This window comes from Musca domestica, unplaced genomic scaffold (genome assembly GCF_030504385.1).
Source record: "Musca domestica strain aabys unplaced genomic scaffold, Musca_domestica.polishedcontigs.V.1.1 35, whole genome shotgun sequence".
In the NCBI taxonomy this organism is placed as follows: Eukaryota; Metazoa; Arthropoda; class Insecta; order Diptera; family Muscidae; genus Musca; species Musca domestica.
This window is the reverse complement of record NW_026712315.1, coordinates 6,274,963-6,296,361: the sequence shown is the minus strand read 5'-3', so window position 1 is coordinate 6,296,361 and position 21,399 is coordinate 6,274,963. Positions and strand designations below refer to the sequence as shown.

General features: G+C 33.0%; 1 protein-coding gene across 7 annotated transcripts in view; it reads left to right on the top strand.

Annotated features, from left to right (window-relative positions):
• The window catches only part of LOC131803917 (uncharacterized), a 289,037-nt gene extending 267,943 nt beyond the window's left edge, over positions 1-21,094 (top strand). For 5 of the 7 annotated variants that reach the window (XM_059125839.1, XM_059125841.1, XM_059125842.1 and 2 more), the window contains 9 exons: positions 3,545-4,375; positions 9,432-9,956; positions 12,755-12,817; positions 12,882-13,252; positions 15,528-15,727; positions 15,792-16,730; positions 16,799-16,993; positions 18,082-18,243; positions 18,354-21,094. In XM_059125839.1, the coding sequence (XP_058981822.1) occupies positions 3,545-4,375; positions 9,432-9,956; positions 12,755-12,817; positions 12,882-13,252; positions 15,528-15,727; positions 15,792-16,730; positions 16,799-16,993; positions 18,082-18,243; positions 18,354-18,475 (3,408 nt within the window). In that variant the 3' untranslated portion in view covers positions 18,476-21,094. Of the gene's footprint in view, positions 1-3,544; positions 4,376-9,431; positions 9,957-12,754; positions 12,818-12,881; positions 13,253-15,527; positions 15,728-15,791; positions 16,731-16,798; positions 16,994-18,081; positions 18,244-18,342 lie in introns of all 7 variants that reach the window. The other 2 variants (XM_059125843.1, XM_059125844.1) reach the window with 2 other exon arrangements.
• The last annotated feature ends 305 nt before the right edge of the window (positions 21,095-21,399 follow it).

Genomic DNA, 21,399 nt, shown 5'->3' with positions numbered 1-21,399 from the left:
ATTCAAAAATCTAAATGTTATTGTTTTTCAAATAATGAAATATGTTTTCGTAATCTCTATATAACATAACATTTATTGAAATTTGATTGAATTGGTTCTGTATTCCTATATAAATACATACATATCTATTTGAATACCCTATATTAAGAATTTATATATATATTCTTTTAAACTAAAACAAATTGCACTTTTGTATATTTCATTTCTGTTATTAACATTTTTGGTTAAACAAAAAATAAAAAATATATATATTAATCCTTTGAAAAAATTGTCCTGCAGTTCACAAAAAGGGATTTCAATGTATTTAAATTTATGAAAATAGATTTATACCCTACACACAATATTAGATTTAAAAGATCCTTAAAAATCAGTAGACCATATAATGTCTTCCATATAAAGTCTTTTGTTTATAGGTTTTATATGAAAAAGATGACGATTTGAAGGTCATCTATAAAATTACGAATTTTTGAAAACCTTCTATAGACAGTATTTTGGTATAAGAATTGTTATTCCCTCTGCTATATTGGATTTTGTAAGGGACGTAAGATACCCTCAAAACAGCAGACCATGTTATGTCCTCAATAAAAATGCTTTCTCCCCTTTCTTTCTTTAAAAAATTGACCATTTGAAGGTCTTCTATAAAAAAAAATAATTTTTAATTGAAGTCCTTTTGAATGGCCTTTTCTTTAAAACATCGAACCCCCTGTACAGACAAAATCATTTTTATGATCTTCTATAGATCATATATTCTGCAGACAGAAACTCATTCAAACATTTTCTGACGGTCTAATGTTAACAGAAGACTTTCTGAAGTTTATGAACAGCAGATTTTGAAGCTATTCTATAGGCAAATATTATTTTTGAGAGAAAAAATTAACCCATTTTCAAAGTATTTAATGGACAGATCTTTTGGAGTTATTTTTCAGACACAAAATATCATTTTGGAAGTGTTCTATAGACAGAAGACCTTTCGAAGCTCTTTTATTGACAGGCTACATTTAGAAGACTTTCTCAAGACTCTGAAGGTCTGTTATAGTCAGAATTATATTATATAAAAAATAATTCTTAAAATTCCACATATAAAGGATGGAAAGTCTTAAACGACCTTTGAGAAATATTCCTTAATGAAGACAATCTGAAGTTCTTTCATAGACCCCAGCCTTTTTGGAGGTATTCTATAGACCGAAGAATTTGTAAGGTCTCCTGTAGAAGGAAAATCTCTGACAGTCATTTATAGACCAATGGTGCTTAAAAATATATACTCTAAAATTCCTTAAAATTGCACATTTAAAGGACAAAAAGTCCTTAAAAAACAATATTGAAACCACTCCACATTAATAGGACCGAAAGCCTATAATATCCTCTTTTAAAAGACTAAAAGTTCCATAAAAAGGTCTATAGTCCTGGATAAAGAGATAAACGAAATTCTGAAAATCTTTTAAAAATGATTAAAAATCCACTTTTCCAGAACCTTTTAAAATCCATGCTTGATTTTCAGAAAATCCTTTGAAAAACATTTCTTAAACGGAGGATCTTTTAAAGTTATATTAGAGACAGCAGGCCTTTTTAAGGTATTCTATATACAGAAGGACATGTGAAGTTTTTCTGTAGATAGGTGATCTTTGGTAGATCTTTTTAAACACAAGATATTTTTTTGGAACGTTTTGTGGACTTCTGTCTTTTGGAGATTTCCTATAGAGAGACTACCTTTTAAATCGGAGTTACTTTTCCAGGACTTTTACAAAATTATATGAAACATAATACTGAAAATTCTACAATTAAAGAACCGGAAACCCTTTAACCAATTATTAAAAAAAAACATTAATAGGACCGAAAGCCCTTAATATCCACGTTTAAATGTCTAAGAGGTCTAATGTCCTGGAAAAACATTCCTTAAGAGTATATTTAAAAATTCTTAAAATCTTTTGAACATTTTTAAAAATCCACTTCTTTTTTTCGGAAATTCTTTGAAAATCCATGCTTGATTTTCAGAAAAACATTCCCTAAACGGAGGACCTTCTTATTTTATACAGAACGATTTGTGAAGGTTTTCTGTGGACAGATGATCTTTGGTAGATATTTTTCAAACACAAGATCTTTTTTGGAACGTTTTGTGAACAGAAGTTCTTTTAGAGGTTTCCTGTAGAGAAAAAAACTTTTTTATACCTTTTTCGAGGTCTTTTATAGACTTTATTCCACAATTAAAGGGCCTAAAATCCTTTAAACAAATATTTAAAAAAAACCAGATTGATAGGGCCGAAAGTCCTTAATATCAACATCCCATAAAAATAATAAATAATAACCGAGCATTAAAAGTCCTGAGAAAGGTATTCCTTAAAAATACTCAAAGTACTTTGACATTTTTAATACACATTTTTCTTTGGAAATCCTTTGAAAAATAATAAAACTCTACGTTTGAAATTTTCTAGAATTCTAAAAACAAAATACATTTTTCAAGGAAAGAAGAAGACATTTTCAAGCTCTTCTATAGGTAGAAGAACTTGTGAAGGTATTATTTGAATTACTTTTGAAGATAGAGGACCTTTCAAAGACTTGCTTAAGACCGAGGGCTCTCTGAAGGTTTTCTACAGACAAAGGGGGATTTAAAAAGTACAATCCATAAGCAGATGTCATTTAAAAGGTCTTTGATGGGAAAAGGCCCGAATGTGAACCCCCTTGAAAATACGAGGCCTTTAAACTTTTATAGTAATGTAAGTTAAGTTTAAAAACTGCAAAGTATGCAATAAAATATAAGATATACAAGGTGAAAAGTTCATATGACTTACATAGCGACTCTAAAGGTACGAAGAAAAAGCCATTTCAAATTTTTTCCATTAATTTTCCCATTAGTGTAGGGTATAAAACTATCGACAATCTAAACGTATCCTTTAATTTACCTTCCATTGCCAAATATTTGAAATTCTCCCTTTTTGTGAATTTGCTCTCTCCAACAATTAATGATGATAATGTTGATGATGACCGATAACTATTGTCTATTAATACCAAATGTTGTTTCATTCTTCTTGGTCTCTTTCTCTTTTTTCGTCTTCTTTCTTCATCTTATCTCGTTTTGTTCTTTCATTTAACTTTTTCAACAACTAATGATCTTCAAACAAAAAAAAAAATAAATAATAACAAATACAAAATGTATAAAAACAAAATCTAACAAAAATGTATTACAAAACTGAACTGGATTTTTGATTTGTATTTATTTGTATAACACTTTTAACATATACATACATACATATATAACACTTACACTTATCACCATAATTTTGCACCATTTTTATTTTTACAACACACCAACATGTTTTATTATGAAAATGATTTAACCATCACTGGGGTCTTGAATCACCAACACAACAACATCACTGTGTGCCAAAATGACAACAACAACACCAACCAACCACCCAATCACATCTTCATCATCACCAACAATGTAATTGTCTCTCTCACCCTCTCTCTCTCAATTTGTCTCTTGTAATTTGTCTTGTGATAACTGTCCGAAACGAAAACCGAAATTTTGAAAATAAAAAAAATAAAGCCGGAATTAACATCGAACACATTGGAAGTGGCTGGAACATCGAATCGTGATGACATCACAGCCCTAAAACAAACCGACTCCGAACCCACGGATAATAACGCTAACGAAAATAAAGAAATGAAAAAAGTCACCATCGATGATGAGGAGATTGATGAAAGTGTTTCCAAATTGGAATCGGTCATAACGAAGACCATTGAGAATACCAAACACATTGAAGATATACCCGAAATTGTGGTAGAACAACCGGAAGATGTGCTGCTCAAACAGGTGTTGCAACCCGAATCAGAAAAGTCGGAAAATATTGAATTGAATAACATTTATGAAAATCCCCGGGAGGAAGATAATGAATTCAGTGTGGCTGAAGTCATGGGTTCCCTAACACCTCAAACATCTACCAATGTGTATGGAAATCCGGAAGAAGGTGTGACCAGCACACATCCACCCACCTCAAGCTTCAGCACCACCAGCAGCAAAAACAACAACAATCACAATCATGACAATCAAGCTGAAATTAATTTAGATCTAACACATCATCACCATAATCATAATCATCATCAGCAGAATGCTGAACATCCTAAACACAATCATGGTGGCGGTGAACTCACCTCCACCACATCGTTAACCACCACCCTAATGACACCACCGCCGCCCGTTATTCTATTCGATTCAACAACCCAGACAATCACAATAGCCTCAAACGATATTCCACCACCTAATGACACTTCCGCCGCCTCCTCATCATCATCGGCTGCAACAACCACCGGTGGTAGTACAACAACGAACCCAACAACCACAACAATAGGCAATATATCCGTTAAACAGCCGAATAAGGTAAAGTGTGTCTTGTTTTGTACTGTACCCACACATCAACTACAACAACAACTACTACAACCAAAAAATACTGAACCGAAACGAAACAATTATTTTCGAAACCTGTTCGAAAATCAATTTTCAACATTTTTTGCTGTGATTTGTTTAACTTTTTGTATTAACTCTTATATTTTTCTTCGCCTTCTTTTTTGGCTTTTACATACCTACCAATGTTATTGTGTTGTTTTCCTATTCTGTTTTCCATGTTGGTTTCGTTCTCTTGTGATCTGTTAAGGAGTTATTCTTATAAAGGCTTATTGTAAGGACGGAATGTATAAGACAAAAAAGGAAGATGTATCCGAAATTCAACTTAGTTCATTTCAAAACCAATGTTTCGAACATTTTCTTAGGACCTGTTGGTTTTTGTATGACGCAATGAAAGTGAAATCGAAAAAATAACCCCAATTCTATAGACAATTTTTATACCCTCCAATTTGGAAAGGAGGATATATTAAATTTGTCATTCTGTTACAAACGTCATAGACCCCATTAAGACATAGAGCTTTAAAATTTGGCACAGTAGTTTGCATTGTGTCTAGGATGGTTGGTATTGAAAATGAGATCTATTGGTTCACGTACCTCCCGATATTCGATATCTTGATAGTTTTAGCCACATATTTCCACCAATTTGTCTAAAAATTGGTATTTATAGTTCGTTATGAATTATAGCTCCGGAGCCGGAATATTGTATGTATAGGTTCACGTTTTCGTATGGCTCCATATAAGGCTACCTCTCAATATTCGGTATTTTGATAGTTTAGCCACATATTTTCAGCAATTTGTTTAAAAATTGGTATTTATAGTTCGTTATGGGTTCTAGCTCTAGTGGCGGAACAATATACATATAGGTTCACGTTTTCCTATGGCCCCCATATAGGGGTATCTCTCGATATTCGGTGTTTTGATGATCTTTGCCGCATTTTTGAACGGATTCGTAGTCGGTCATGGGTTCTAGCTCCAGTGGCAGAACATTGAATATCTAGGTCCACGTTTTTCTATAGTGCACATATTTGTTTGAATTTGGTCACCTTTGGCACGAATTATGGCCTTGAAACGGCCAATTAAAACTGTCACACGCTACCCGAATGTTACTCTGCGGTAATTTGGCCCACTCCCGGCGAAGCGCTTGCTTAAGGTGATCGACACCTTGGTATTTTTTAGTGCCAACCTTTCTTTCCAAAATACTCCAGACACAATAGTCCAACGGAGTGGTATCCGTAAATTTTGGTGACCATTGTGCGCTGTCTGTTATGGCGGCCCATACCATCACCATGGCCGGGGTTTGAGTTCTGGTGGCCAACCGAAGATGTACATTTTAAGCTGTCCTCTTTGGCAAGTAAAAACGATAATTTTGATTGTTTACAAACATCTGGATAAGGATTGTTTTCTCAACGGAGAAAACCAAATTCGGCAGTTCACCACCTTCGGGCAAGCGAAGCAACTCTCTAGCTCTTTTGAGTCTATTTTCTTTCTGTTGCGGTATAAGTTCTTGCGGTTTTTGGAATTTAAATGGCTTTACCGCGAGCTCATTTTTCAATATTTGCCGAATGAAATATTGCAATATGTTCAGCTCACGAGCAATTTTTCGGCCACTGCGACGCGGGTTTCGATCAAGTCGCTTCTTTACTTTCCAAACCATTTCTGCTGATGTTGCTGTTTTCTTTCGTCCACTTCCTTGACGTCGAGCTACGCCACCAGTATCACGGTAACGAGCGATGGTACGAGACACAAAAGAATTATTCACATTTAAAAGCTGGAGGGCTTCAACGATAGCCACTTGAGGTTTTCCAGCCACAATATAAGAAAAATCACACTATCACGCTTGAATTCCATCACGAATAACTTTTTTTCTGGAAAATTCTCACCAAAATGCTCTTGTACGCTTGTAAACAATATAATGAACTTTCACGTTTGAAACCAGATACTTTTGCGTCAACATTTTTCTTTACCCAATAGTGGAGGGTATTAGAAGTTATTGGCGGAACTTAAGGTTTTTGTACTTGTTTTAATTAACTTAAAAAAATTCTTTCAAATTCACTTTTGAAACGCCATACAAACCAAAGCCGAGATTTTGAACACAATTGCCTGCCCTTAATTGAACCAAAGCCAAAATCTCGAACAGATTTTTTCTCAAGTTCCTACAATAAGCCTTTAATTTTTCATTGGGGTTTTTCGAATTGTTTCTATTTTAAGTTTTTTTTTTTTCTTAAACCAAACACTGGACAAAACCTGATGACTTATCTTTAAAGCTACAATGTATCTCAGTTCTCAAAACCATGTCCTTAGGACAGATACAAAACAACCCACCAACCATTCCAACAAGCCAAAATACCAACAAAAAAACCTTAAATTTTTTTTCTCTCCTTCTTTTGAATTGTTTTTCGTTCTTCTCTATGTTGTGAATAATAGTTAGTTTTCTATGGGTTTTCCGATTCGTATTGTTCCCCATTTCTGTTTTGTTTTTTCTTATAACAACTACCTACCTTTACTTGTGTACGTGTGTTTGTCTGTTTCGTTCCATTTTTTTGATTGAAATCAGTTCTTTCTTTCTTTTAAATATCTTTTTTCTAAATGTGTTTTGTATTTATCTTTTTTTTCTCATCTCTTAATAACCCAACTCTTTAATGTGTGTGTGTGTGTTCATACATATCTTTTGTATGTTTTTGTCATTAGTGAGAACAACAAACACACAATTTTTTAAGGGGGAAATTAAAATAATTTTTTGTATAACAGTTTAAAAAAGGTAGTATATTGCGGAGTAGATTAAAACAAACCTATTTTATGTTATAAAACTGTTAGAATCTCCACTAAAATGTGAGAAAATCTTTATATAACAGTTTCGTATTTTGGACGTAAACCTGTTACTTTGTCAGAAGTTTTCAAATCTCGATTAAGATGTGCAAAAATATTTGTATAACAGTTTATTATGATATAAATGTTTAAGTTTCAAGCTTTTAAAACAGTATTTATTGACAATACTGTTCAAAAATATAGCAATTTTTAAATTTTTTGTGTATAACAGTTTGTAATAGTATAACATTTTGTTATACGGTATGAAACTTTTTAAAAGTGAAACTTTTGTATAATGCTATCAATTCATTGACTGGTAGAATTTGCCAGTTGGTTAAACTTCGATACATTGTGTGTATACCATTTTATAACAGTATAACGGTTTGGTTTTTGACTCGATTAAAACCATTTTTATTAAGAAAAATGTTCAACTAAACTGAAAAACTCGAAAATTTTGCGTGTATAACAGTTTATAACAGTATAACAGTTTTGCTATACATTGAGAAAATGTTTCAAATTGAAATTGATATGTAATTAAAAGACAATAGGAGCAGGTTTTCAAAATTTCTGATTCAAACTTGATGGTAGCATCAACTACATAGTCCTGAAAAATGGTACCACTGACAGAAAGTTTTCCTGGCGAGCTTAAAAAAAAATAATTTCTTAATCGTGACAGGTTATAATTTGGGTTGCTCTACTCTCCATAGAACACCAAGTAAGGTCTTCTATCCATAGAGGAGCTGTGGAAATTAAATTTAACATAGAATAGCTACAGAAGCTCTCCTCGCCATAGAAGACCTGCAATAAGTCACAGATTTTCTCTCTTATAAATATGGCGCCAATTACTTTTCCCAATAAAATAAAATGTTGAGATATCCTTCCCTCCGGCCTCAACACTGGATACCTCGTCAAAGACGTAAAAGGTCATATCCCTATAGGTGACCTGGAACAGCTGTTATATATGCAAAAGAGCTTTAAAAGGTCTTTTTTGCAATGAAAACAAGTTAAAAGTTCTCTCTCTCTATTTCTTTAATAAAGACATTTAAAAGGGGTTCCCTTGAATGAGGGTCCATAAAAGGCTTTCTCTTCGTAAAAAACCTGTGAAAAAACTGTAGAAAACCCCTATGAACAGTCTTCTTCTCTTAGAATACCTATAGAAGACCGGTGAAAAGTCTTCTCTCTATAGAATCTCTGAAAACGGTTTCTCCCTATATAAGACCTGTAAGATTCCTGTGAAATGCCTTCCTTCTCTCTTCTCTCTTTAGATCTTATAGGTTCGCAGACGGCATTTTTTTAAAGTCCTCTGATGATTATCTGTCTGGAGAATGCCTTTGAAGAGTCTTTCATCTGTTGAAGACCTCAGAAAGATGTCAACCAAAAGAGGTATACTGAAAGCATTGATTTTTTTTCTTTGGAGGACATCCATCTGAAGGAGATCTAAGAAAAGCATTTTTCTTACTGTAAAATGCCTTTGAAGGCTCTTCCATCTGTTGAAGGCCTCTGAGGGATATCAAGTCACAGAGGTACTGCTGAAAGTACTACATTCTTCTATCTGAAGGAAATGTATGAAAAGCATTTTTCTTGCTATATGAGCCTTTAAGGCGCCAAGAAGTCCTCTGATCGGTGTTCTATCTGTAGAATGCCTCTGGGGATTCTTATTCAATCTTTTATCTTCAGAAGAAGGACATAAATATTTAGGAGATCCCCGAAATTTAGTTCCCTATGAAAAAAACTACCATAAAACCTACCTTAAAGAGTATTCTGCTAACAGGAGACTCTACAAAAGTTTTAAATTTTTGGGGGTTTTGTAAAAAGCTTTCAGAATATAAAAAAAATTTAAATGTCGACGAGTTTTATTGAATTTCTACTTTTCCCTCATCTTCTCTTTCTTGTAAATATGTACAAAATATATTTGTATATACATACATTTTTGTATATACATCAATACAAATTTTATTATGTTATTCTCAATTTTTGTTTTCCCCCCCCCCTTCCCTTCTCGATTTTGAAATTTTACCATGCAATTCTTTTGCCATGGTACCTTAATTCAAATAATTTTTCGCAAATGGTTTTCAATTTGAAATTGTGTGACAAATCAAAAACAAAAAAATAATGTATAATTTAATTAAAAAAAAAAAAATATTGAACAAAAACAACAACTCTGCCAACAAATTTTTATGTTTTCTCTATTACGACAATGATGCTACGACATTGCAAACAAAAATAGAGCAACAAAATGATTAAAGTCGATGTCAATAAATACGATGACGACGATCTGGATGATGACGAAGACGACGAGGATAGCGACGATGAAGATGAGGACATCGACATCAATGAAGATGTTGCCGAAGAACTGGCCAAACATTTTGGTTTGATGGAACAATTTAATAGCTTAACGGCAAATAAATCACGTCAACATGTCTCACATTTGGGTCACCATCTGGCTGCCGAATTGGATCACTCCAGGGGAGCGGTGACCACACAGACTGTATCTTCGCATGCCGGCGATTATGAAAATAAGGATAATAGACAACAATTTACATTGCATCCTTACTACAACAGTAATTTACTAACAACAACAACACCTCCATCGCCAACAACAACATTAAGTACACCAACAACAACAACTACAATCATCATCAATCCCATCTTCATTAGCACGACCACCACAACACCATCTACCGACACTAACGAACAACGCCATGAGTTGGAAAATAACAGTAACAACGTCGTCGTCTTTACTGGCAAAAAGGTGAAATTTTCATAACTTTTTTCCAAAAAAAAAAAAAAAAAAAAAAACCTTCACCCAAGTAAAAAAAGTAAATTTTTTTATGAAAATAAACGCAACAACATATCATGAGAATGGCACAATTTTTTATGGCTTATTTAAATTGAATGTGTCCAGAGCAATAGAATCGCATAAATAAATCAATATTTTGAAAGCTATTACAAAAAAAGTACTCGTACCACATACTCCTAAGACCGTTTATTTGGCAAAAAAAGCAAAAACAAAACTTTTCTTTTATGGAAATGCTCGTAACTTGATATCGATAATAATTATCCTATGAACCAGAACTACTACCACTACAACCAGATCATAAAAAAATAAAAGGCATGCCAGCGCATGTTTTTGTTTTGGACGAACATTTTGAAATGAAAACAAAGAATTTTACCAAACGTTTTTTTTAATTTTTTTTTTTTTTTTTTCAATTTACATTTTTTAACTAATACACCATTTCCGAATGTATATGGAAATATCAATAGAAAAATATGTAATATGAGTAATTCATAAAGGTGTACCTTAATAATAAAAATATTTTAAAGAGTAAGGCAAATAAAATAATATCATTTTTAAATTATGAATTTCAGGTTTCGAAAATACTCCAACCAATTCTAATGAGTTACAGAATTTAAATCAAATCAAATTTTATTTTTTACTTTTTTATTGTTATACCCTTAGCCATATGGCTACATGGCTATGGACAATATCGGTCCACTTCATCAAGTACCTCCCCACAAAGGGCCAAAATCTGAATAATTAACGCTCTTATAAAATGTGAAGTAAGTGTCCGATTGTCTTCAAATTACACACATAACAATATTTTTATAAAACTAAGGTCTGATATGAATATGGAATATATCGAACCACTCCTTTTGGTACCTCTCCCACAAAGGGCAAAAAGGTTGACTAATTAAAACTGTTTCAAAATGTAATGTAAGAGTCCGATTGCCTTCAAATTACACACATCACGATATTTTTAATAACCCAAGGTCTGGTGGGAAGATGGAATATATCGGTCTACTCTTTCTGGTACCTGCCCCACTAAGGGTCGAAGTTTTGAATAACCAAAACGATCATAAAATCCGAAATACTCATCCGATTCTCTTCAAATTACACATATAAATTTTTTTTTTTTATTAGCCCAAGGTCTGTTATGAAAATGGGATATATCTGTCCACTCCTTCTGGTACCTCCCCCACAAAGAGTCAAAATTTAAAGTATCCATGAAGCGCATAAAACAAGAAATTAACATACGATTCCATCCAGACATGGTACATCTCAATATTTCCATCAACACAAGATTTGTTATAAAGATGGTAGAGATCGGACCATTTCTTGTAGTACCTTCCCCACAAAGCGCCAAAGTATAAAATAACTAAAACTATAATAAAATCCGAAATAAATATGCAGTTCTCTTTAAATTGCACATATCAGAATTTTTTTATTAACCCAAAGTCTGGTATGAAAATGGGATATATCGGTCCACTTCTTCTGCCACCTTCCCCCACAAAGGGTCAACATTTTGAGTACCCATGAAGCGCATAAAACGCAAAATTAACATCCGATTCCATTCAGACTTGGTCTATTTCAATATTTCCATCAACACAAGATTTGTTATAAAGAAATCGAACCTCTCCTTGTGGTACCTCCCCCACACACGGTTCAAGATTTTTGAAAAAACAAAACGCTCAAAGAAAGCGAAATAATCATCCAACTCTCTTCAAATTTCATACATTCAAATATTTTTGGCTAATGCAAGATCTTTGGTGAAGGAGATATATATATATATATATATATAACTACCAAACCCTTTTGGTACCTCACCCACAAAGGGTCACAATTTCCATTATTTATATTTGTCATAACTTGCAAAACAAGTTGAAAAATCTGGCACGTTTTAATATTCATATCAGTCTTAGGTCAGATACGAATTGGTCAATATTGGACAACTGCTTCGGAACCTTCCTCAAAAAGGGTCAACAGTTTGAATAATCATAACTCAAGGCTGGGGGTATACATTTGTCGGCATAGCCGACTGATACTATTTTACTTGTTTTATTTTTAAAATAATTCTAAAAAAATTAAATTAAACTGGAACTTTTGCCTAAACTCATAATTATCATAAGTACCAAAAAAACAGGTCGAAAAATCAAAATAAAAAATAATATAATAAAAATATAAAATAATTCCCCTTGGAAATGGTGTAAATGAAAACTGGCTTAAAAAAATGATTTCTAATATTTTTTAATATTTTTTACATATTTTTCATTTGGTAAACTTTTTTTAATTTTCGTACAATTTTGTTTTGCACTCTACACTTGGTAATCATAACTTTTTGTTATTTTGGTTGTTTGCAAATGTTTTTGTTTTTTGTCTGTTATTTGTAAAAAAAAAAAGAAAATCGAAAAACTTTTGTAATAATATTTATTAATATGGTTATATGTGTTGGCTAATTTGTGCATGTTTATCTTTCCTAACTCAAAACAAATCGAACTCACCCCACCTATTTGTTTACTTTCTCTCTAAAACTTGAATCACTGTTTTCCAACCACCAAACGAACTACCAAAGATTCTTTTCCCCCTGAGCCCAGCCCAGAACTCTCTGCAAATAATCAATTTTTTTTATTACAGTATTTTCAGCATTGAATTGTATACGAATTTTTTTTCTCAATTTTTAAGCATGATCTCTTGAATTCCGAAACAGCAATTTAACAGGCAATTTCTTATTAATATATTTCAATTTTTGTTTTTTTCATTCCCAACTCTAGGATGTTTATTATGATACCACTTTGAAACCGGAGGAGGAACAGGAGTTGAGCTCAAGTAAATCGGTGAGTTTTGTGTTAAAATATTTTTAAAATTTCAAAATAATCGGCAAATTTTCTCATTTTGTAGGCCTCTTCAACAACACCCGCTGAAGATTCAATTTTCTTTGCCTCCTCGACAAATCCACCCAGTCAAACGACCACACAATCGTCATCTTCACCATCACTCTCAACTACCCCAGAATTGCCCTCAACCACATCGGCTATCCCTGAGGATATTGAACCCATAGTCGAGAACACACCGCCCATGATTAAATCACGTCTCCAAAAATTGGCTGTCACTTCGGGCAAATCCTTCCAATTTGCCATTCCCGAAGATACCTTCTATGATACTGAGGATATGACCAATTTACGTTTGGAATTAACCGATAAAGAGGGTCGTGAGCTGAAATCGAATTCTTGGTTACAATTCAATGCCGAAACAAAGGAGGTTTATGGATTGTAAGTAGAATTTAGAATATAAATTGGCTTCTTATGCGTCTTTATGTCTTCCAAGAAATTTTAGCTCCTTAAAGGTGGACTTTGAATAATGTATTTTGAGGGCGTATCTCTTTTATCCCCGTAGAGTGGGATTTTTATACCCTACGTCACACTGTGGTACAGGGTATTATGTTTATGTGAATTTGTTTAACATACAGAAGGAAACGAGATAGACCGATAACTCATTTTGATTATTTCCATAAAATCACACTCTGAGTCGATGTATGCATTTTTCGTCCCATTGTTCGTGTATTTTCGAAAACCGATTACCGATTATTGGTTAAAAAATAGTCATCAATATTCCGTGTTCTGGAGCAGTGTTTTAAATTAATTGTTTTAAAAGTTTATTTCGCATGTTGTTACTACAAAAATGTCAAAACAGAACTGAAATTTAGAACATTTTCTAATAGGAGGATTACTTTTACGCCACCTTATTTTCCTTCGATTTAAAATTTATTGTCTTGTGTAATATTCGTCAAAATGGGAAGTATTTCGGCACATTCGGCCTAGAAGTAAATTTGGTGACAATCGGTTCAGATATAGCCATAGTAGCTCCCATATATATGTTTTATCCTATTTTGTCTTTGTGTGCCTCACTTTCGTAATATGCACTCCACAACAATGACATTAACTCTATAGAGATTGGTTCAGATTTGTATATAGCACTCTTATGTATCTTTATTCGATTTCACGTTTACTTTACTTTACAGTATAATATCAGCTCAAATAGAATATATTTTGGGGGGAAATCGCTTCAGATGCAAGTCTCACCTTCAAAATTGAAATTAATTCAGAGTAGAAAATATTTCCCATGCCTTAGTTCCTCCTGATTCTAAATTATAAATGCTCTAAAGCCATAAAACGCATTCAAAAAAGGTTCATAGTTGGTATGATCTACTACACATAACTTCCCAATATAGTGTTTATTTGTTACGACTAGATCTACTAAATATGCATGGTGGTGTAGGGTATCATGTAGTCGGCCCTTTTCGACGTTTGGTCTTTCTTTATTAGCTAAAAATACATTTTTAGGAAAAACGTCTCCCTAAACGTGGATATTTAAAAATAATTGCTCAAGGTGAGCTCCTTAAACATGGGTTTTGAAAAATGTTTTTTCAAGGACTATGGATATTTAAGAATATAATTTTAAAGGACAATCAGCCACTTAAACGTGTATTTTTTAAAAATTTTGCAAGGACTACCAGCTCCTTAAAAGCGGATTTCTATTTCTCGGCTCTCTAAACGTGGATCTTTAAGAATGTTTTTTTCAAGGACTATTGGCTTCCTAAATGTCCCTAGATAAAGTCTTATTTCAAGAACTATCGATCCTCCTGAAAATTATCGGTTAATTAAACGTTGATTTTTAAGAATATTTTGTTCAAGGAGTATCGGCTTCCTAACAAGAATTTTGAAGACAATTCTCGGACATTTTAAAACAAGGGCTTCTGCATCCTAGAAAAAATTGTTCAAGGACTATCAGCTTCCCAAACGAGGATTTTAAAGAACATATATCGACTTTCTAAACGTGTGTTTTTAGGAATATTTGTTTCAATGAATATCGGCCCTCTTAATGTGAATGCTTAAAATTACCAGCTCCTTAAACTTTGATTAAGAATATTTGTTTCAGGGTCTATCAGCTAATGTCGATTTTTAAGAATAGGTCTTCAAGAACTATAGGCTTATTTCAAGGACTATCGACCCCCTAAAAATGTATTTTTAAGAATATTTTTCGGTTCTCTATACGAAGATTTTTAAAACTATCGGCTCCCTATACAATGACATTGTTCAATTAATATCGGCTTCCTTAACGTGGATTTTTAAGACAAGAACTAAATTTTTAGTACGATTTTTTTTCAAGGACTATTGCCACTTTTAATTATTAGGGATTACATTTTTAAGGACAATTATCACCATACCGGCGGTCTTTAGAAATTTTAAAAACATTTTGGAGAACTTTTAGTCCTTAAATATTGATTTTTAAGATTCCTTTTTCAGGTGCTATCATTTCCTTATTCTTCCATTTATTTTGGATACTTCTCCAGGGATATTTTTCCTAACGCACTCCTCTTAACACTGACTTTTAAAGACAATTTACATACGATTCTAAGTTTAAAATATACACCTAGAAAGGGATATTTATTTTTTAATAAGAATTCAATAAAGCTAAAATAATACCTGCCCCCTCCAATTGGTATATAAATCAATAATTGCAATGCCCATTTTTCTTTCTTCAAAGACCTTTGGATGATTCGGTATCGAAATGGCAATATCGTCTCACAGCCACCGACTCCGGTAATGAATCAGTTGTGGAGACTTTTGAAATTTCCGTGCAACAACATCGTGGTGTTAGGACTATCAATCATGAGGTCAATATTGCCGTCAAAATAAACGAAAAGAACATGCACTACATTGACTGGCAAATGAAACTCATCAAAGGTAAGGATATTCTCAATTGAATCGTACAGAAATCGTTTACTAACCTCCAACTTGTCTTTTGTAGCAATTGCCACAACCCTGGGTGATGAAAACACCAGCTCTATTGTAGTGCGTGAAATTCGTGCCAATTCCCAGGATCCCTCCATTGCCACGTTGGTGTATTTCAATGAAACCCTACCGACTAGCGAATGTCCCGAAACGGAATTGAATAATTTGGTGAAACGTTTGGATGCCAATCGTCTAAGTGATTTGGTATATCCCACATTGGGTATAAAATCGATTACAGGCCAATTGATTGGTCCCTGCCAGAAATCCGTAGCCAAGTCGAAGGCACCCACAATTAGCGTAAAGAACTCCCCCCCAGTACCACGTAACCAGGTGGATCGTGTTGTGGCCACAGCCGGTCATTTGTTGGTCTACAAAGTGCCCAGTGATACCTTCTTTGATGATGGTAAAATTACCCTAAGCCTTAAGACCAAGGATCACAAAGAGCTCAGTCCCACACATTGGCTGCAATTCGATTCGAAAAATGAGGAATTCTATGGCATACCCAAAGCGGCTGATGTTGGTTCCGAAGAGTATATGTTGGAGGCTGAGGACACAGCTGGCTTAACGGCCACCGATGCTTTGGTAGTTCTGGTGAATCCCGCACCCAAAAAGGAATTCAGCGTTTACTACAAGGCATTTTTGGGCGTTAAACATGAAAATTTCCATGCCGATTTACAGCGTAAATTTGTTGAACGCATTGCCCAATTGTTCGGTGATGCCTCGGCGCAAAATATTCAAATTCGTTCAGTGAATCCCATACATGACACCGACAGTACAGCGATAAGTTTCTACAATACAACGTTGTACAGGTCACACAACCGTTGTCCCGAAGAGGAAATCGAATCGGTGCGCAGTGTCTATCAACAGGATGGTGTTATGCGGGATCGTGTGAGAAAGATATTGGGAGCAGAGTTAAATATTACAAATATTCAAATCTATCCTTTGGCATGTAATGGTAAGTTGGGGGGAGGGTAAACATTTTAATTGTCTCCGATTGAAATGTGTTGTATTTTCTTATTTCAGAGCAAACAAATGTCATCCATCGTGAGTATGTGCCCACAAAGACCGATGAACCATTGCTGAAGTCAACGTTCTCCGATGATTATCTCTACACCATTATCCTGCCAGCAATCATTATTGTTACAATGATCCTAATAGCATCGATTATTGCCTGTTGTCTGCATCGCAGAAGACGCAAGAGCGGTAAAATGGAATTGGGTAGGTTTTTGAATTAATTCCAAGATTTACTTACATATTATTCTCAAAGAACCACAAAAAAATAGTTCCAAGGGACTATACATTTTTCAATGACGCACATTTAATACTTGGGTGCGTTATAAATTTGATTGTGCCAACTTTGCATGTCTTAATATTTGCATCAGTTCTATGTCAGGTGTAAAAATGGATAATATCGGTCCACTCATAAAATCGCGAAATAAACATCCGATTCCACTCTGACTTTGTACATCTGAATATTTTCATCAACTCTAGATCTGTTATAAAGGTGGTAGAGATCGGACCATTTCTTCTGGTATCTCCCCCACATAGGGTTCAAGCTTTTGATAAACAAGCCGCTCAAAGAAAGTGAAATAAGCATCCAATTCTCTTCAAATCTCACACTGACAAACATTTTTGCTAACACAAGACATGTTGCGAAGTTGGTATATATCTGCGATCCCCTTCTGGTACCTCACCCACTACAGGGGTCACAATTTTCAACCCTTTTATCTGTCATAACTTGCGAAACAAGTCATCGATTTATTACAACTTGCCACATCTAAATATTTCTCTCAACCAAAAACCTGAGATAAATATAGAATTTATGATTTCGCATAAATCGGAGATATATGTTCGATCTTCTTGTAATTTTGCCATACCGATATTTCTATCTGTTTTAGATGAAGTGTGAAAATGAATCCAACTATTTGTGGCACCTCACGCACACTTTAAACATTTTCAAAAAATTATCACATACCTCGTATAAAGTGATGGAAGTAGTCAATATAGCCCAAAACTGGCACGTCGCAATATTTATATCATTTTTATTTAGGTCCGATACGAAATGGAAAATATTGGCCTATTCCTTCGGAACCTACTCCATAGAGGGTCAACAATTTGATAATCATAATAGAAGTCAAATATAATTAAATAATCGAACATTGGCTGAGGGTATACATCTGTCGGCAAAACCGACTTATATTTTATAACTTGTTTTTATGTAAAAAATACGTTGGTTTTTTCTCTAAAATCTCAAAAAAAAATTGAATGATTTCTATATCTAATTCTTCCTTCCTTTTAATTTTCAGGTGACGAAGAAGAACGTAAATCCTTCCGTACCAAAGGTATACCTGTCATCTTCCAGGATGAACTCGATGAGAAACCTGAAATTGGTAACAAGAGTCCTATTATCTTAAAGAATGAAAAGCCGCCATTATTACCACCCTCCTACAATACCTCAAATATGAATGGTAAGTTATTTCTAGTTGCCATTACGCCATTGAACCCCACACCCTTCCCTCATTTTGCACGTAGTAGTAGTTGTTGTAAAAATCATTAAAGTAATCAAGTTTAATTTTAGGTGATAATGATTGTGATGAATATGTGCCACCGCCAGCTGTTGTGGTGGGTGGTCGCGAGGCTAGAGGGAAATCACCGGCAACACCATCATATCGTAAACCCCCACCATATGTGTCACCATAAATCCCCGAGTCCACAAACTGAGAGTAGAGAGTCAAGGACGAAAACTCTAAGGGAAGCTGATAATAATGATAAGAGATAGAAACTGAATGTCCTTTTGTTACAAAATTAAAAAAAAAAAAAAACACACACAAGAAAACACAACAGCAAATAACAACAAAATCAAATATGATATAAGTAAACTATTGTAAGCCCAATTTAATATAGGTAAGCGAAAGAAATCAACTATGCATATAAATGTGTAATAGAAATTCTACAAAAAAATGCAACAACAAACAAACCAACCAACCAAGCAGCAACAAACAATAAAAAAATACTTAATAATGAAAATTCGCCCTCAAACACATTTATACACCTAAAAAACATTGAATAAATTATACATACTTACATACATATTTATGGAATTAAGTGTCAAAAATCAGTTATATACATACATACATACATATATGAAGAAAAAGAAGATAAACGGAACAATAATAACTTATTTAATATGAACTAAAAAAGGAAAAAAATCAAGAAATGATGAAGATAAGTTAAACGATATTTGATGCTAAAAGAAAAAAATCATTGAAATTCACAATGACAATGATGATACTTTGTACTATACTTACATATTAATAATAATAATATATAAATACATACTTACATACATAAATATATTTATTATATTACTATTATTACTGATCATACTTGTAACTTGAAAAGATAAGAATGCGAAAAGTGAATATTTTCCAAAATGAATTTCTTCGAAATCGCCACAATACCAAGCAAGAAAACATTTTCTGATATGTTTTCCCGCCATTAGGATGTGATTGTTTTTGGTATGACAAAAAAAAAAGAAACGAAATGAAATTTTATTCATGTATGGAAAAGCCAACGGAACTACTTAAATAATAATTTAATTTCACTTTCATATATATACATACTATATATTTTTTTTATTAATTTTATAAATCCTCTTTTTTGAAAATCTACCAACACTACCAAGTAATGTAATAATTTGGGAATCCATATAATATTCAAAACTCATTCAATTCGATTAAGTTGATATATATGTTTGTATATTTACTTTTAATATGTTGTATGTTAAGAGGATTATTTTCATCTGGAAAACCTAAAAATATTTTTTGTAAAAAGAAAACCCTAAGAATATTTTCAATTCTGTAAGTCCTCTGAAAGGAGGTCTTCGATCAAGTATTTTCGTTGTATTTGAATCCTTAAAAATTTTATATATGGAAGGTCTAATATAATGCTTCTATTGCGCCAGGAAAACATACACATTTTTAGAGCCATAAAATTTAAATACAAAATTCCTCAACTTAGCATTCGAAATTTGAATTTATGTACATTTGTTGCCACATGAAAGAAAAATGTAAATCTTAAATTTTTCCTTCCGATTTTTAAAGCTAAAGATGAGAATACATAAAACGTTTTTTTGTCTGGCTTAAGTCATCGACTGGCTTCTTCGGGAAAGAACAAAGGACCGTAAGGCAAAAAATCGAACTAGGTGTGGCAATACATAAAGCCCTTATCTGACTGGCTTAAGTCATCAGCTGGCGTCTTCGTGGATGAACAAAGGAGTTTTTGGTTGACTTAGTTCGATTTTGGCCCTGGGCTCCTTTGTTCAGTTCCAGATAAGCGCTTTATGAATTCCCACCTTAAGTCAACCTAAGACTACTTTGTTCAAAGAATTAAAAGGACTAGACAAAATGTCTTTCAGAGCAGATAGTTTGTGTCTATACTATCTAGAATAACAGGTCATGACAGGACCATGTTAATATAAAAACCACATTTGTAGAAAAAAAAGACAAATAAATCTTTGAAAAATCCAAAAATAGGATTTCAAAATTATATTTCAAAAACTTTCCGAATTAATTACATATTGCCTGAGCGGTTTAAATCGCTTAACATTGCGAACTATGTTCTTACGATATCATAACAACAGATGTATTTTCACAGGGTTGCCATATTTTGACTCTGTCTTGTCCCATCTTTATACTTCTATGTCTTTCCTTTGTTCCTCTACGAAAAAGCCAGCCGAAGACTTAGGCTAGTCAACTAGCGTTTTATGTATTCTCACCTAAAAGGCCTAAATATATTTAAATAATTGTCAAAATAAATTTATTTGAATAATTGTCAAAAATATCTTTAGAAATCCATAACACTTCCGTGTTATTTTTACTTTCACATTCTGGCTCAAATGTATATTTCGATTAAAAAAATTTTCTTTCTTTCAAAAAATTGAAACTTCCAAAAATCATAATGCTGTCGCATTATTAATATTCTTTCATTTTTTATATCTGTACACATTTTTTTTATAAAAAATACACTTTCACCCACATAAAGAGTAAATATACAACAATGCCCAAATACAGACAGTTCATATGAATATTACATAGATTCCCCTTTGCAATTATGTATTAATTTGTTATACCCCTTCCTTCTCCCTCCATCTACTCCCCTCTCCCTTTCCTCCAAAACAATATTTTGAAATCAAACCTTAACTATATATCTATCTTTTATAATTAATGACCACTTGAATGAAAATACAACTGAAGTTAAACACTAAAAACAAAAAGGAAATCCAAAAATCATTTTCACAACAATAAAGATTTTTCTTTACTCTTTTTTTTCTTTTAAATTATATATCTTGTAAAAAATAAAAAAAATTACCTATTATTAATTATAATAAATTTAATTTAAGATTGTTATAAGTTTTTGGTTTAAAACGAAAAGAAAGATAACAAATCATAAGAAGTAATCAATTTTTTTACAACTAGATTGTGTAACACTGAAGTTATAATATTTTTTTTTCTTAAAAAAAAAGAATGAAAACCTTGTTTTTTTGTAAATGTATTCAATACTAATTTTAAGTCAGCTTTAGAAATTTAATAGATTTTCCCAAAGTTTGTAATAAATAATCTCGA